Source organism: Rhinatrema bivittatum, chromosome 5, assembly GCF_901001135.1.
Source record: "Rhinatrema bivittatum chromosome 5, aRhiBiv1.1, whole genome shotgun sequence".
Classification (NCBI taxonomy): domain Eukaryota; kingdom Metazoa; phylum Chordata; class Amphibia; order Gymnophiona; family Rhinatrematidae; genus Rhinatrema; species Rhinatrema bivittatum.
In genome coordinates, this window is record NC_042619.1 from 227191554 (window position 1) to 227208463 (window position 16910).

General features: G+C 45.5%; 1 protein-coding gene across 1 annotated transcript in view; it reads left to right on the top strand.

The window, feature by feature from the left end:
• SMS (spermine synthase) overlaps positions 1–16910 on the top strand; it is a 147992-nt gene that overhangs the window by 48974 nt on the left and 82108 nt on the right. The window contains exons 3-5 of the mRNA XM_029603399.1: positions 1308–1395; positions 10379–10443; positions 11734–11909. Of these exons, the coding sequence (XP_029459259.1) occupies positions 1308–1395; positions 10379–10443; positions 11734–11909 (329 nt within the window). The remainder of the gene's footprint in view (positions 1–1307; positions 1396–10378; positions 10444–11733; positions 11910–16910) is intronic.

A 16910-nucleotide genomic window follows, 5' to 3' on the forward strand; every position in this document is an offset into this window, starting at 1 on the left:
ACTTTTTCCTCTGCTGAGCTGCCTCAACGGGTGCTAAGGGGGGGGGGGAAGATTTTGGATGGGTGGGGGTAAATATTCTAAGTTTCTGTCTGAGGCAATAGAGGTTGAATAGACTTGCTCAGGGTCACAAAGAGCAACAGCAGGATTTGAACCCTGCTTTGCCTGGTTCACAGCCTGCTGTTTTAACCATTTCCTCACCGAATACAGAATAAGAGACCATAAAGTGTGTATAGAATGTGCAGTCACAAAAAAATTGGAAGCTATGACAAACCCGAATCTGTATGCAGTGCAACAATGGAAAAGTAGAAACATTACAGTCCTCATAAACTGTCAAATAATATTAAGAAATATAAAACATCAATCATAATAGTAAAACCATACCATATATATTTCAAAACAGATGATGAATAGAATAATATCCAATAATTAAATAATCATATGCACATTTTTAAAAAATTTCCCAAACACCAATAAAATGATTCAATACAGCAGACATATCAAATAACATCAAATAATTAAAACTTAGATGGATTAAAAAAAAAATCCTTCACTCTCAGTACCTGGGAACTTCTGATTTCCAGTCATCCTGAGATTGTAATGGATAAGTTTGAGGTGGCTGCACAGAAACTTTCTCCCCTGTCTTACATATGTGCACTCTCCAGCACATTTGCTTACACATGTTCTTTCTCCCACATATTCTCTCACATGTATACACACGTTTGCTCACGCTTTCTCTCTCACATTCTTTTCTCAGCCACACTTTCTTTGCTGATCCTTCTTAATTGGAGATCTGCAGACCGGCACTGGCTGCAGCCAACCTTCCTCCATGCAGTACAGACTGCTTGGTCAGCTTCGGCCTGCACAGTTCTTGGGCCCATGCTCTCCCTCCAATGTTCCTAACCCCTCTCTCATCATCCACAAGTGGAACCACCTTATGCAATTGGCCCCACATGCTGAAGCCCCATCTGGCTCTTAATTGGCTCCCTACTACTTGTCTCCACTTCAGTCTACTCCTTATTGGTCCTACAGGGCCACCACTGCAGGATCTTAAGCCTAAGGCCAGGGCCGGGACCCAGAGATTGTAGTAGTTGTTTTATGGATGGCAGTGGTAGCTGCACTGTGATTGCCAGCTTGCCTGCTGCTTGCTTGCGTCAGCAGTCGACTCCCACTTGGTTTCTATGTGGTGCTGTGCCCACTCCCTGGATAAAACTATTTCCCACTCCCCTCACCTTTCTAAATATACGGCATCCATGCAGCAGTATTGCTTGTCACATGACTGATTCTTATTTATTTTTTTTATTTTGTAGTTTTGCTTCCCTGCGAATATACCCTCATGGATCGGTGCTCATGGATCTGCAGAGCTTCGGCACTGAAGGAAAAGAGAAAGCTGAGCACGTAGGTATATTATTTTAAGACCGCTCGTCAGCAAGAGGGCAAGACACAGCTTGACATTTGAGTCTGCGGTGCACAGAAAGGCCCGTAATGGCGACCAGTATGGGCAGGCTGGCTCTTAATTGTTTAATTCTGGTATGCCGATGTCATAAAAGGGAAAAGGGGTTGGGCTTGGGGCATAATCATAACTGAAGTCTATCCATCAGGGTTGAATTTTGTGGTGCTAGAACATTACATGAAACTTCCTAGGAGGGGTGCTGGAAGAGAAATCTGAAAGTATTTTTAAATGGTTTATACCACAACCTGCTGCATTACTTAAGCTGCATGTGACCGGGGATGTGCAAGACCTCAGATGTGTAAAATTGTGATGATTTCCTGCGTTGTGCGTTTTTCATTTCAATTTGAAGTGCATAGCTTTCCCTGGTGAGCTGAGAATCTTGGGGTTGAGGTGGGGGGCGATAATGCGACAGGCCGGTGACAGGTCTCAGCATGCTATCTGACTTTGTTGTTGCAACTTCGGCTTAAATTAAAGATGTGAGGAGAGCAAAAAGGCTCTTCTCTGGACTTGTGAGGGAGATGGGTTATCGTTCAGAGCAGAGGAGGGTTTGGGGCTGATGTGGTCACTCTACTATGTAAGAGCTGCAAAGTGTATGAATCTAGTGGCTGACTGCAATTGCATTTGGTGGTGAAAGTACTGTCCTGGGGAAATTTGGCCCCGTTCATGCGTCTTGCAGAGATTTTAAATCCATGATCTGACAGTGCTAACATAACACACATCCACATGTATTACACCCGTTCAAACTGCAAATACCCTTACCATTGAAGAGATTACAAAGGTGCGAGTACCCTTGTTACAAAGACCGGACAGTGCCCATCTGGACTGTAGTAATAAGCTTGATTCTGGTCGATGGTCTGCATGCAGGATTAACCCCGCTGTGGGTGCAGAGATTATAAAAGGTGCTTCTGTTTTCTATATTTATAAAAACCAGGGAGACAATGTGCTTTGCAGTCTAGCCTTATCTTGTGGCCACTCTATGGTGATGTCTAGTTCTTTTATGTAGTGCATTGCTTTGAGTGCTGGTAAAGCACTATTAGTATGTTTTTCTCAGAGGACAAGCAGGATGCTTTTCCTCACACATGGGTGACATTATCAGATGGAGCCTCGATGCGGAAAACTTATATCAGAGTTTCTAGAACTCCGACTAGGCACACCAAGCATGCCTTATACTATGCATCCACGCAGGATCCCTCTCCAGCCTCCTTTTTTCCATGGAGCTGTAAGACTCGTGGTGTGAGTGAGTTCACTTTTCTATTTTTGGCTTTATGGAAAGCTTTTTGTGTTTGCTTGTATTATTCGCAGTTTTTCCTCATTGTCCCATGGATTCTTTGTGCCCTCCCATAACGCCTCCTAGTCAGGGTTTTTGGTGATTCAGGTAAGTTTCCTTTCGTGGTCGATTCCCCATGGCGGAGGTGCATCACTGCCTGCTAGCCATAGATGCCCCATCGCCTTTGGTTTGTCCCCCTTTTGTTTTGTCTGTCATGGCCACATCTGGTTTTCTTTAATGCCCCTGGTGCCAGAGGACCATGTCCATGACAGATCCACATGAGATATATGTATCCTCCGTCTGGGGACATCGCATGATGTCCGGGGTTGCCGTTTATGCACCCAGATGACCCTGAAGAGAGGCCAACTTTGTCTCAACAAGATGAGACAACCTCTTTGGGTCGAGAAAGTCCGAGCCATCGGAATCGGTGGTCTTCGGAGATGCACCGATGGACACCACGTCATCGACAACAGCAGGGACCGTTGGTTCTGTCTTTGTTGCCGGTGGACAAGTGTGCTGGAGACACTGTTGTCAATCTCCTCCGGGCTGAGGAAATCAGGTTCCTCAACCTTGGCACTGGGGAAAGACCGGGCCGAGTAGCATGGGAAGATCAAGAAGCATTGGCACCAGTCACAGTCTATGCACGGTGCCAGGCATGGGGACGTACCAGCTTTTGCCATGATGCCCCCAAAGCAACCTCATGGCAGAGTGCCAAACCTCCAAAGATGCCTGGGGTCCGTAGCGGTCTGCACCGGTTCTGGTGCCAGTCACAGAGCCCCCTCATGGGTATGAGAAAGATCTGGCAACCCCTTCTTCCTCCCAGTCGGTGTTGGCATCGGCAACATTCGAGGATGAGGTGGAGCGTTGAGTCCAGCTACCGGTGGAGCGGACACTATAGGGCTTCGGTCCCCAGAGCTGGTGCCACCTGTGCTCATATTACTTCTGGGGAAGCTCAGTGTGCTCATCGGTGCCTTACCAACCCAGCTGGCGTTGGTTCCCGGGATAGCACTGGTGCCTGGGATGGCACTGAGGCATTCCCTAACCGATATGATGCTCATCAACTGTTCTTCCTCAGAGGAAGCTCTGCCGAGGCCAGTAGTCCCATGTCCAGTTCCATTGGTGCCTGCCCCTCTGAACATCGGCTGACCACCTAGGGCCTCATCTTCTGTGGTATACAGTGAGGATAAGGGTTCGTACAACCCCTGGGGGATGATCATACAGAATCCTCCTCAGAGGATTCGGATAGTTTCCTATCAGAACCTTCTCCACAGGAGTGAAGGCAGTCCCTGCCTGAGGATTTGACCTTTTGCAGGTTTTGTCAGGATGATTGATGAGGTCATCCCATTCCAGCTTTTGACTTAAGAAGATGCCAGGCACAAAATGCTTGATGTTCTTCAGTTTGTGGAGCCTCCTAAGGAGATTGTTCTGGTACATGAGATCCTTAAGGAGTTGCAGCTGAGGATTTGGGAACACACCCTCAAAGTGTCTCCTGTGAATGAGAAGGTGGACGGGGTTTACCTCGTCCAAAAGGCTGCCGGATTAGATAAGTGTCAGCTGCCCCATCAATTGGTGGTGATTGAATCTGCTCTCAAGAGAGCTAAGTGCTCTTGGACCCACTCCTCTGTGCCCTCGGGAAGCACCACAGAGTGTTTGGATGCTCTTGGGAGGAAGGTGTTCCAAGGCGCCATTCTTATTGCCCACATAGCTGCCTACAAGCTTTACATCAACCAATATTTGTGTATCATCTGGAAGCAGGTGCAGGAGGTGGCTGAGCAGCTACCTCAACAGCAGCAGTACACCCTCATGCTGCTGGTGCACAAGGGCTTGGTGTTTTGTTTTTTTTTGAAACAGCATTGAGGGTTTCTGCAGAGTGGCATGGTTGCAAGCCTCAAATCTCAGACCAGAGAAACAGGAACGACTCGCTGATGTGCCATGCACTGGAGAGAATATCTTTGGAGATAGCATGAAGGATGCTGTGGCCCGAGACCATCATGAATCCCTCCAACATCTCTCCTCTAGCTCTCATGACCTGACGTCCTCATCCAGGAGGCTGTCTAAGCAGGGGCCCAGGAAGTCTATCCACCGCCTCTTTCATACTGTACACATCAGAGCTCCTGCGGCTGTTCCAGGTAGCAGAGAGCTCCCAAGCCCAAGTCAGCTCCTCAGTCAATTCTGGGGACAGAGTTTTGACTGGGTCATAGGGAGCGTAAGCCAGTTGCCCATACCCGGGACGATGGACCCGCCGGTCCGGAGCAGGCTGAAGTTTGTTGCAAACCGGTGGCCCAGTGTAACCTTAGACCAGTGAGTTTTGTCCATTGTCTACCAGGGGTACCAATTAAACCTATTGGGTGCCTGCCAAATTGCCCCCAAAATGGAGGGCCGGTAGCGCATCAGGATGTGGTACAGCGGAGCTCGCCTCCCTTTTAACAGCCATACTGGTCGAGCCCGTACCACCAGGGCAAAGAGGGCAGGAACTCTACACCAGGTTCTTCCTGATTTATATGAAAACAGAAGGACTCCGTCCCATCCTAGGCCTGAGGGTCTTAAACAAGTTTCTAAAAAAAAGAAAAGTTTAAGAATACGTCCCTGGGCTCCTTGATTCCCCCTTTCCAAAAAGGAGACTGGCTATGCTCCCTCGACCTAAAAGACACATACACCCTATCAAGATTTTCCCTGGTCACAAAACGTATTTCCGATTTGTGGTGGGGAAACAGCCTTCCAGTACTGGATATTGCGTTTGAGCTCACGCCGCCCTACAAGGCTTCACAAAATGCCTGGCTGTGATGGCAGCGCACCTCCGCAGACTGGGAGTGCATGTTTTCCCGTATCTGGACAATTGGCTGGTTAAGAGCACATCTCAGTCAGGGGCCATCCAGTCCATGGGCTTGACCATCCGGTTGTTGGAGTCACTAGGGTTCGTTCTCCATCTCAGTCTGTCACCTCAGTTGGACTTCATCAGAGCCCTGCTAGAAATGCTCAAGCCAGGGCCCTTCTGCCACACCAGAGGCTGTTGCTTTGGCGACCATTTCGACAGGGGTGCAACAGAACCAGCAGGTATCATCTTGGCACAAGAAAGGCTGTTGGGTCACATGGCTGCGACAGTCCATGTCACTCCCTTGGCACGCTTACACATGCGCAGAGATCAATAGACCCTGAGGTCACAGTGGTGCTAGGCCACTCAGAGCCTCCAGGATTACATCTGAATCACCCCATCTCTCTGCGACTTTGCCCTGGTGGCAGGTACTCTCCAGTCAACAGGGCATTTCCTTTCGGAGTCTCCCTACTGAAATTGTACTTACCATGGATTCATCTACCCTCAGATGAAGAGCTCATGTTGATGGGCTCGGCACCCAGGGACTGTGGTTCGCTCAGAAATGTTCTTGTCAAGTCAACTTCCTGAAGCTTTGGGAGATTAGGTACGTGCTGTTGGCTTTCAGAGATTTGCTGTCCAACTAAATTGTCCTGATCCAGACCGACAAGCAAGTAGCCGTGTGGTGTGTCAACAAGCAGGGAGGCATGGGATCGAACCTCCTGTGTCAGGAAGCACGCCAGATCTGGTCCTTGGCCCTGGCCTACATTTTGGTGCTCAGGGCCATGTACCTGGCTGGAACGTAGAACGTGATAGCGTACAGGTGGAGTCTAGCCTTCAGACACATAAGTGGTCCCTGGATCCCAGAGGGTTGCGAATCTGATTTTCTGCCTCTGGGGGAGCCCAAATGTAGATCTGTTTGTGTGCCCCTGCAACAGGAAGGTGCCTCGTTCTGTTCACTGTCCAGGTCTGATGGCAAACCAGCCTCTGATCCTTGCCCATCATTGCGGTAAGTTTCTTCTGTATGCATATCCTCAGATTCCCTTAATGGCAAAGACTCTCTTGAATCTTCGTGAGGACGGAGGGACTAAGATCCTCATAACCCCTCATTGGCCGAGACTGATCTGATTTCCACTCCTGTGGGAGTTGTCCATCCGAAAATCGATCAGTCTGGGGACTTCCCTGGATCTCATCATGCAAGATCAGGGCAGGCTGCGGCATCTCAACCTCCAGGCCCTGTTGTTCACAGTTTGGATGTTGAGAGGTTAATCCCGCAACTGCTTGATTTTTTTTCAGAGGATGTGTGCTGTTCTGATGGCTTCTAGAAAGCCTTCCACTAGGAAGTCCTATGGACTGAAGTGGAGGATGTTTTCCGTGTGGTGTGAGCAGAAAGCCCTAGATCCATTCTCCTGCCCCACACAAAAACAGCTTGACTACCTCCTACACCTATCTGAGTCTGGCTTATTATGAGTTCATCTCAGTGCAATTGACGCATACCACCAAGGTGTAGATGGTATGCCTATTTCTATACAGCTTATAATTGTATGCTTCATGTGGGGCTTGCTTCATTTGATGCCGCCTCTAAGGCCTCCTGCTGTCTTGGGACTTCAACGTGGAGTTAGCTCAGCTGATGAAAGCACACCTGTGGCTTAAAGTGCCTGACTTGGAAGGTCATATTTTTGGTGGCAGTCACTTCAGTGCATGAGGTCAGCAAGTTCTAGGCCTTAGTGACTTATCCACCTTATACTGTTTTATCTTGACAGGGTAATCTTGCATATGCACCCTAAGTTCCTGCCTAAGGTGGTGATGGATTTCCTCCTTCACCAATCAATTGTCATGCCAATATTCTTTTCCAGGCCCCATTTGCACCAAGGCGAATGAGCACTGCAGAGTTTGGACTGCAAGCGAGCCTTAGCCTTCTATCTGGAGTGGACAGAAGCCCATAGACAGGCCACCCAACTTTTTATTTCTTTTGACAAGAATCAGTTGGGCATTGCCATTGCCAAACAGACATTATTCAATTGGCTAGCAGATTGCATCTCTTTCTGTTATGCCCAGGCAGGATTGCATCTTGGGGGGGGGTCATGTGATTCATTCTGTCAGAGCCATGGCAGTATTGGTGGCTCACTTGTGAGCAGTTCCCGCGGAGGAGATCTGCAAGGTGAAGTCTCTCCACACATTTACATCTGGTTATTGTCTGGATAGGGTTGGCCCAAGCAATAGTAGATTCGGCCATTCTGTCCTTTGGAACCTGTTTGAGGAGTAGAACCCAACTCTCCCACCTTGAGTTCAGGCTGTCTCCCCCTTTGTTACCAACAGCACCGGTGGTGTTGTGCCTGTTGGCACCTGGTTGGGTGTCTGTTGGTCCCCTTTTGTGTTTGGCAGCAGCTTGTAGCTAGGGATTCACCCATGTGTTGAGGACTACCATCCTGCTTGTCTTCTGAGAAAGCAGAGCTGCTTACCTGTAACAGATGTTTATTTATTTATTTATGTTTTTTATATACCGGTCTTCTTACATTATATGCAAATCAAATCGGTTTACAGAGAACTATTGAAAGGTTTGCTTGGGAGCAATTACATATAACGAATAACTTTTTGAACAAACAGATAAATAGAACTTTTTAAACAAAAGTTAAATAGAGAAATATATTAGACAAATACACTGAGTTATAAAGGTCTAAATGTCTTAATGTTTTAAATAAAACTTTTAAATAGCCTTTATAAAGGAAGAAGAAATAAAAATAGATAGCCAAAAGACAACGTCTAACTCAAACATGGTATTAGGAATTATTCCTATTCCTAAATGTATAGATGTCTTGCTGGAAACAGAAGTCATTGGAAAACTAACTTCCGCTTGAGTGCATCGACTGAACCATTGTGGGAAAGAAAATGAAAAGGAGGGGAGTAGGGTGGAGCTGGAGATATGCATTTTAGAGCGTGGCAGATCTAAAAATAACAAATTGAAAGCTGCTTGTGAATAGTCAGGGAAATGCTTGACTAAATAGCCAAGTTTTCAGATTTTTCTTGAATGACTGGTGGGAGGGGTCTTGTCTTAGTTCTAGTGGAAGTGAATTCAATAGAGAAGGGCTTGCGGTGGAAAAAGCTCTATTCCTTAACGGAGTTTTGGCTTGAGGGATGACCAGGGTGTTTTGGTAGGCTTTTCTGATAGGTCTTGTTGATTTGATGGTGCGTAGTTGATGTGTAAGATCGATTGGAGCTATATTGTTTATGGATTTGTGAATAAGGGTCATGACTTTGTAGAAGATTCTAAATTTTAATTGGAAGCCAGTGAAGATTGTAGAGGATGGGCGAGATGTGGTCTCTTTTATTAGAATTGGTCAGGACCCTAGCTGCTGAATTTAGAACCATCTGGAGGGGTTTGATTGTAGAGGCTGGTAGACCAAGTAGCAACGCGTTGCAGTAGTCCATTTTGGTGAGAATAATTGATTGTAAGTTGTGGGCGTGTAGTAAGGGTTTTAACTTTTTCAGAACTTGTAATTTGAAAAAGCATTCTTTGGTTGTATTATTTACAAATCTTTTTAGGTTCAGTTGATTGTCAAGAAGAACGCCTAAGTCTCTTACATAGGATGTATTTTTGAGGTTGTTAAGAATGGGTGTAAGTGGATTGTGATCGGCGATGTCTTTTTGTGGTTGATCAATTATAATGGATGGGATCTCTCTGTGGATGAAGTTTTCTTCTTGGGAGATGATGAGGTATTCTGTTTTGTCCTTGTTGATGACTAAATTAAGTTTGGTGAGGAGTGCACTAATTTCTTGAAAGCATTGTTCCCAGAAAATTAGAGACAGTTGAAGGGATTTCCTAATAGGGATGAGGATTTGTATGTCATCTGCGTAAACCATGTGTTTGAGTTTCAGTTTGGAAAGGAGGAAGCAGAGAGGTAGAAGATATATGTTGAAAAGGGTTGGGGAAAGAGATGAACCTTGTGGAACTCCCATGTTTGAAAAGATTGCCTGTGATTCTTTGTTGTTGATTTTTACCTTGAATGATCTGTTGTTGAGAAATGAACGGAACCAGTCTAGGGCGGTGCCTGAAATACCAATTGCAGTTAATCGGTCAAGTAGGATAGAATGGTTGACCGTATCGAAGGCTGCAGAAAGGTCTAGGAGAATGAGGATGTGAGGTTGTCTTTTTTCTGAGTTTAGGAGGACAGAGTCCATGAGGGAAATCAACAGAGTTTCTGTGTTTCGTGTTTTTCGAAATCCGTATTGTGCTGGAGCCAGAATGTTCTCAGAGTACAGCAGGATGTTAGTCCTCACGAAACCCACCTGCCACCCCGTGGAGTTAGGTTTCTCCTATTTTTCAGTCATAATTCTATAAAAGAAGAATGGGGAAGGACCCCGCATGGACGAGTGGTAGAGGGCATGCTGGGCATTCTCAGTGTGCCTAGCCAATGTTCTAGAAACTTTGACATAAGTTTTCCGTATCGAGGCTGCATCTGATGCTGTCACCCATGTGTGAGGACTAACATCCTGCTATCCTCTGAGAATACCTGTTACAGGTAAGCAATTCTGCTTTATGCTGTTATTCCTTGATTTCTCTTGTTTTTTTTATATATTTTGTTTTAAAGTCTTAGATTTTTCATTGTAACATCATCGTTGATTGATAAGAATTAAGAGAGAACAGAGGAATGGGTGTTGCTGGTCTACACGTGACCAAACCACCCCCTTCCTTCTCCCTGTTCTGGGCTGTATTCCTGGAGAGGGCTTGTTATATTTATTTATTTATTTATTTATTTATTTACTTATTTTTAATGGCCAGTTTTTGTTTCCCGCTTGGCAGTTCTTGATGAGGTGATGTCAGTGTGTACCCTTTAAATTTTATTCCTTCCAGTTGCTGAACAAATTAGAAGAAAGAATGAAAGAATTGTTTCAGAACAGCATCACGAAGGTGAAACGGTAAGGCTGTGGTTTTGTATTGTGCACTAGTTGAGTGAGACTTATGAATTGTGCTTTTTAAAAGCGGCATCACCCAGGTTTAAATTAAAAAAAAAAAAAAAAAAGCACAATCTGTATCTCCCTCTGTTTTTTTTGTTTTTTTTAATTCTTTTTTTCTGATGCTTATTCTGCTCTTGAGGTTAGTTTTTGAGAGTCTCCTCCTACACATTTACTAATTAAAATCAGTTGGCACTCCTTTGTTGGTCTTTTGTCAGAGTCCCTCCCCCTTATCTGTGTGGGTGTCACGATATGTGTGAAGCACCGCTGGATTTAAAAAAAAAAAAAAAAAAGCTGAGTTTCCCTCCTTTCCCTTCATCGCAATGCATGGAGCTACTATTTTCCAGTCTCTCAGGCCTATTAGATTCAGTTTATTCTTTCCTCTGCATCACTGCCCCGATATCTGCTGCCTCACCATATCCTGTACTCTCACCCTACTTATAGGTTGTCTTCCTACTAAGCTTGTAAGCAATTTGGGGATGGGAATGGCTTGTCATATTCATTGCATCCTTGTATTGAAGTGTCTGTTTGTTGTTCAGCTTTGAAAATAATAAAGTTCTGGTATAGGGCCAGGCTGATGGCTCACTGGCGCTGCTGCTTACTGCCGTGTGGAAGAACATGGGTTAGATTTCTGGCTTGGGTCTGTCTCCAGCCCTGATTGACTCAGGGAGTGGAGGATGCTGCAAGAGAGGCAGTGTTTACAGCTCCCCTGGGAGAGGGAGTGGGGAGTCAGTCATTGCACAAAAGTGACACCTGGTGGCTGGATTCAGGGTTTCAGAAGGAAACCCGGTACATGGCCCCAATGGAAATATAAAATTGAGAGAAAAAAAATCACTGGATAGTTGAGTGAATACTCATATGGTGCCAGTTTCCAGCTGCTGTTCTGACTGAACTAGAAGCCCGGAGGAGAAGGAGAAAACTGCTGGATCAAACTATCCCTTCCCTTCCCCTTTCACAAAACCCTTAGTACCCCAGAACAATATAGAACTCTTAAAGATATTCCCTCTTGATTTTCATTTATCTGATTAAATGTGCTAAGGTTTATTTAAGAACATTGTTCTTTTGCTTGCAGGATATTAATAGATCCTTGCAGAGTGGGGTTCCCTGCCCCTACTTCTCCTTACTCGCATAGTGCATTTGATTGTAATTGGATTGCTACTGTACTCTAGATGTTTATTACCAGCAGTATCTGGGAAACCTGCAAGCAGTCCCACATGACGACTCCTGAGATACTTTCGCGTCTATCTTTTGCAGTTTACCAGCTATTGATCGTGCAGGCGCCATCGACAGATACTGGCCTACAGCAGATGGGCGCTTGGTAGAGTACGACATAGATGACGTGGTGTATGATGAAGAATCGCCTTACCAGAACATTAAAATTCTGCATTCGAAACAGTTTGGAAATATTCTTATCCTCAATGGGGATGTTAGTAAGTATGACTCTCTCTTCCAAAAGTGGTAGCACAGAGGTTTGCTCTTCTCCCCACCTTGTCTACCTTTGGCCCCCAGCAAACTCATTCAAATATAATTCTGAAAACTTTGTGTGTGCCTTTCACCCGATTTTCCTATGCTGGTCTTATATACTGAAAGTTTTCTCTCATTTTGGGCCTCATGCATTAAAATGTTTTCTCCATTGTGTGCCTATGGGGAAAATTTAATTTTCCATTGAAAAGCAGGGTTGAAATAGCCATGACATGTGGGATGATGTCATTTGGCAGCAGTGAACAGATCTGTCTCTCCTAGTTAATAGAGCTTTTAGTTCTACTGAGTATGTGCAGGAATTCCTGCATGGGCATTGCCTCACGATCCTCCTTGGTCTTTTTCGTCTGACACAGCATAGGCGTGTACTCTCGCTTTGTATTTTTCTTCAGTGCTCTTCACTTTTTGGTGTTTTGTTTTTTTTTTTCCAATATAAAAGTTGTCGCGCTGCCTCAGCAGCTCCCCCAATAGCACTTTCGGATGCTACCAAAAAAAAAAAGAAAATTAGATACTTGTCTCCTCAGGATGTCTGACAAAAAGAAGGCCATAGTAAGTGGGTTGAAAAACTGCATATGTAGCAAGGTAATGTCCATTACAGATGGACATGAACTCTCTTACCATTGCTGGGACCGTAGCTCAACCGCTACAGTTGTGGGTGAATGTCCTCCCATACAAAATGCATCAGAGCTTATAAAATGGAGGAACTGAGTAAGAATTTTAGAAGTCACAGTTGCTCCTGCAGTGCAGCATTGTCTGCCTCACCCGGAAAAGTTGAGCTGGAACTCTTAAAAATTCTCTCTTCGACAGAGCAGGTTGGAATCTCTGGGTTGAGTAGTGCTGATCAGCCTTCATCAAAGAAAAAGTGGGGTCACTCTGCAGAGCCACTGGAGCAACCAGTGTCAAAGAAGCACCGGGGGCTGTTGGTGCACTAGTACCATTGACACACCCTGTTGATGCATGGAACATAGGTGCCATCTATATATGTATCGTCTGTGCCATTGGCATGCATCGACACACTCCACGCATATTAAGTCAGGACGTATTAAGTCAAAGCATTTGACCATGAAGCCATCGAAGTATGCGGTACTGTCTAAGCATAAGTCATCAACACTGTCGATGCACAAATTTATGGCGCATTTGATGCTTCAAGCCTTGGACAATGGTGCCTTCCCACATCGATTGCATCATGTTAAATTGCCAACACAACTTTATGTAGGCTGTTCAAAATCGGGAAATGAGGGAAATATGATACCTCTCTATTCTCTCCAGTCACTAGAGCCCTTATACTAACAAAGTTGTTGGAAGAGGGCTTGCGCTTAGAGATGCCAGATCCTATGTTTTTTGTTGTCTTACTTCTAACAGGCCTCCAATTTAAGCACATGAGTCTATTCTAGTTTTAGAAGATGATGTTCCACCACTTACTGCATGTCTTAAGAACATAAGAACATGACATACTGGGTCAGACCAAGGGTCCATCAAGCCCAGCATCCTATTTCCAACAGTGGCCAATCCAGGCCATAAGAACCTGGCAAGTACCCAAAAACTAAGTCTATTCCATGTTACTGTTGCTAGTAATAGCAGTCGCTATTTTTTAAGTCAACTTAATTAATAGCAGGTAATGGATTTCTCCTCCAAGAACGTATCCAATCCTTTTTTAAACACAGCTGCACTAACCACATCCTCTGGCAACAAATTCCAGAGTTTAATTGTGCATTGAGTGAGAGAGAATTTTCTCAGATTAGTTTTCAATGTGCCATATGCTAACTTTATGGAGTGCCCCCTAGTCTTTCTATTATCTGAAAGAGTAAATAACCGATTCACATCTACCCATTCTAGACCTGTCATGATTTTAAACACCTCTATCATATCCCCCCTCAGCCGTCTCTTCTCCAAGCTGAAAAGTCCTAACCTCTAGTCTTTCCTCATAGGGGAGCTATTCCATTCCCCTTATCATTTTGGTCGCCCTTCTCTGTACCTTTCCATCGCAACTATATCTTTTTTGAGATGTGGCGACCAAAATTGTACACAGTATTCAAGGTGCAGTCTCACCATGGAACGATACAGAGGCATTATGACATTTTCCGTTTTATTCACCATTCCCTTTCTAATAATTCCCAACATTCTGTTTGCCTACCACATCTTCTAGGTTCTAGGTTCACCGTGATTTGGTTCAGTCCATCTGAATCATTACCCATGAAAACCTTCTCCGGTACGGGTACCTCCCCAACATCCTCTTCAGTAAACACCAAAGCAAAGAAATCATTTAATCTTTCCACGATGGCCTTATTTTCTCTAAGTGCCCCTTTAACCCCTTGATCATCTAACGGTCCAACTGACTCCCTCACAGGCTTTCTGCTATTGTAAACCCAGTGGCGTTGCCATAAGAAGCATTAATAAATTTGCTGTTGAATTGATAAACCTTCGGACCTGCAAGTTTATTCTGCATTTGTCTTGTGTTGTACAGCTTATTTAGACCCCATGTCACTGTGCACGGACTGTGCACTGGGTGGGGAAGGGGCCTCAAACAAGAGGACCAAACCTAAAAAGGCTGCACGCAGGTCAGGCTTTGCGTCTGGGTCTAACGGAAGGAGCCCAACCCCCACTGCGCACCCTGTGGAAAAGGTCTCCCAGGATGACCCTCCCCCTGGACTCCGAGACCAGAGGAATCAAGAGACAGGGACACTGATTCTAGCAATGTCGAGACAGGACCAGGGAGATTTTCACCGGAATTTGTGCTGCTCATGCATGAAGCATTTCTGGCGCGGAAGCTCGCAGAGCCCAGGATGGGAGCGTGAGAGTTCCCAAGCGTCCCCATCTGCGAACTGACGGTCATCCGTCCCGGGCAACTTTGGCTCGGTAGGATCTAGCGGGTGCAGTTGACCAGCAGGGGAATGACTCCACTCCGCCCCCGAGGGACACCGCTGCAGATCAGGGTGAGGTCCCTCCAGACGTAGCTACAGGTGACGACTATCAGAATCCGGTAGAACCTAGGTGGAGGGGGACGACCCCTGTGTTGTCCGGCTGTTTAAGAGGGAGGAATTGCGCCCCCTTTATTCCTCAGGTGCTTGAGGAATTGGGAGTGAGACCCTCGCTGGAAGATTACAACAGCGAGGGAGTGAACCCAGTCCTGGACTTTCTCCGGGGTCCACCTAGTGCTTTTCCCATCCCGAAGAAGATTCAAAAGCTCATCAGCCGGGAGTGGGAATCCCCGGAGGTGGGGCTTAAGGTCAGCCAGGCGATGCAAAAACTCTACCCGCTAATAGAGGAACAGCTTCTTCCTGGAGGTCTTTCTGGCCCCAGCTGGTTTTTCAGTTGTCTTGTGACACCAAAGGAAACTGTGTTCTTCATCCAAGAATTCTTCTTTTAGTTTATTTTCTAGGCTTTTTCCTGTGTCCAGGAGGATCTAGACCTACTTTGCTTGTCTGGGTTCGCTGATCCGAAACTCTGACTGTAATAGTCCCATGAGGCAAAGTATGCTTCTTGCTGGACTTTGCATCATGCCCCTGCTTTAGGCTCCTCTGCTATGCTTCAGGGTATTTCTTTCTGTCTGTCCTGTGGTTTTTTGTTTGTAGAACCCAACTCTTTTCCCGCCTAGACCCGTTTTTGGGTCATCTGCCTCACAGGCAAACGGGAGAAAGATGGTGCTTTCAGCACTGTGCAGTTTCCTGCTTTGTCCTGCTCGGACAGCCTTTAGCTGGGGATTCACCTGTGTGAGGTCTACCATCCTGCTTGTCCTCAGAGAAGAGCAGAGTTGCTTACCTGTAACAGGTATTCTCCGAGGACCTGCCTTCCCTGGGAGTTGGTTTCTCCATGTATTAATTATATCATGGACTGAGGGACTCTGCCTAGGGGGCAGGCTGGTAACTACAGCTGCACATGCTCACTAGGGCATGTTTGAAAGCTCTAGAATCTTTGAGATCAAAAGTTCTGGATTGGGCTCCATCCAGTGATATCACCCATGTGTGAGGACTGACATCCCGCTGTCCTCGGAGAACACCTGTTACAGGAGAGCAACTCTGTTTTATCCTTTTTCTATATATTGTACGTGTGTGGGGGGGTGGGGATCTCCAGTTGGAGTGAAATCGCTTAACTCAACATTTTTGAAAAATCCATTTTCACGTTGTTTTCTTATTGGCTGCATGGCCTTGCTGGTTTTAGAACAAATGTTGTGCTGTACTTTGGCAGGATGTACTTCACTGAAAGATGTTTGTGTTCGAAGTGTACATTGTTGGAATAGAGGGGAGGTTTCCAAGCTGCCCTCACTGGTGCAAAGTCCAAGTGTGTGGTGGTGGGTTTTTTTTTTTTTTGTAACCTGTGCAGTCTTTGTTCCATTTTACAAAGGGAAATTGCACGCAGACTTCTTTCACTTTGAAAATTACTACAGGGCAGAAAGTGTGCATAGATGCTTGTGACTACCCCCTTTTTTTTTTTTCTTTGCGGCGGGTTAGTTTTCTTGCATGTGGAGTTGAAACCGCCACCCATGCATGTATTTCCATGCTCCCAGGATGGTCACAACTCTCAATATGGTTAAAAGCCCAGGTGCATTGTGGAATGATACACTGCCTTCTAGCCTCATTGAGGGAGGGAAATTTTCAGGTGACTGATGGCAGGTAAAATGCTTTTTATCCACAGAAATCATTTTGGAAATTGACCACCTCCATGGTTTTCAGAGAGGTTCTCCCTAAGCATTCAATAAAATTTACTCTGGTATATCTGCATTTTAAGTGTGGGCCACTCTGCTTTGTTTGCACTGGGGAACATTATTGTAATTGAACTTTTATAATCACTCACCATAGAAGATTGTGGTTTGAAAAATGGCATCTAGTTTCATAATTGCTCCTTTTAAAACTCTTCTGTATGTATTTTTTAAATTTTTTTAACTGGTGTTTACCATTGATGCCAGTAGCATTAAGCTGTTGATATCATTACAGGCATTTCATGCCCATAGTTAA